This window comes from Cariama cristata, unplaced genomic scaffold (assembly GCF_000690535.1).
Source record: "Cariama cristata isolate BGI_N322 unplaced genomic scaffold, ASM69053v1 scaffold22685, whole genome shotgun sequence".
Lineage (NCBI taxonomy): Eukaryota > Metazoa > Chordata > Aves > Cariamiformes > Cariamidae > Cariama > Cariama cristata.
In genome coordinates, this window is record NW_009618431.1 from 1 (window position 1) to 1,040 (window position 1,040).

The 1,040-nt window shown below is 56.2% G+C and overlaps 1 protein-coding gene across 1 annotated transcript; it reads right to left on the minus strand.

Moving 5' to 3' along the window:
- Window positions 1–4: 4 nt before the first annotated feature.
- On the minus strand, window positions 5–1,034 carry LOC104156687 (transcription factor SOX-2-like; the record flags this gene model as incomplete). The annotated part of the gene is given in 3 exon segments (XM_009700859.1): window positions 5–132; window positions 135–292; window positions 294–1,034. Coding segments are annotated over 3 exon segments (807 nt in total), but the record flags the coding sequence as incomplete, so codon positions are not given.
- Between the last annotated feature and the right edge of the window lie 6 nt (window positions 1,035–1,040).

Consider the following 1,040-nt stretch of genomic DNA (forward strand, 5'->3'; position numbering starts at 1 on the left):
ACATATGAAGTCTGCTTGGGGCAGCTGGTTCTGGTACTTCAGCACCTGGTAGATACATGCTGATCATGTCCCGAAGGTCCCCAGCTTGGCAAGGAGCCCTCGAATGAGACGAGGAAGTGACTACGGGGGGGATTCCGTCTTGACCACCGAGCCCATGGAGCCCAGAGCCATGCCCGGGGTCCCTTGCTGGGAGTAAGACATGCTGTAGGTAGGCGATCCGTTCATGTAAGTCTGAGAGCTGGTCATGGAGTTGTACTGCAGGGCGCTCACGTCGTAGCGGTGCATGGGCTGGCTCTTGCATCATCCCATAGCCTCCGTTGGTCCAGCCGTTCATGTGCGCGTAACTGTCCATCCTCTGGTTCACCCCAGCTCCCAAGGTGGCCCCAACCCCTACCCCAGTCGTCATGGTATTGGTGCCCGGTGCCAGTAAGCCCCCCGGCAACGTGTACTTATCCTTCTTCATGAGGGTCTTGGTTTTCCTCCGGGGTCGGTATTTATAATCCGGGTGCTCCTTCATGTGCAGAGCTCTGAGCCGCTTGGCTTCATCAATGAAGGGTCTCTTTTCCGCCTCGGATAAAAGTTTCCACTCCGCCCCGAGCCGCTTGCTGATCTCCGAGTTGTGCATCTTCGGGTTCTCCTGGGCCATTTTCCGCCGCTGCCCGCGGGACCACACCATGAACGCGTTCATCGGGCGCTTGACCCGGTCCGGGCTGTTCTTCTGGTTGTTGGCGGCCGAGTTGGAGTTGCCCGTGCCTCCCCCCGAAGTTTGCTGGGGGGCGGGAGGTTTCAGCTCGGTTTCCATCATGTTGTACATTCAAACTACTTTTGCCTGGAACCAGCCGTGAGCAGAGAAGCGAGGAGCAGCCGCAGCGAAGTCCCAAGCCGGACTTTTTTTTTTTTTTTTTTTTTACCTAGGGAGGGGTAGGAAAGGGGGGAGGGGGACTCCCCAAAACCACACTTGGATCAAGATCAGGATCTTCCTCTTCGCTGATGGATTAATAATGCTAATAACTGCTATTATTACCGCCGGAGCCTTGATT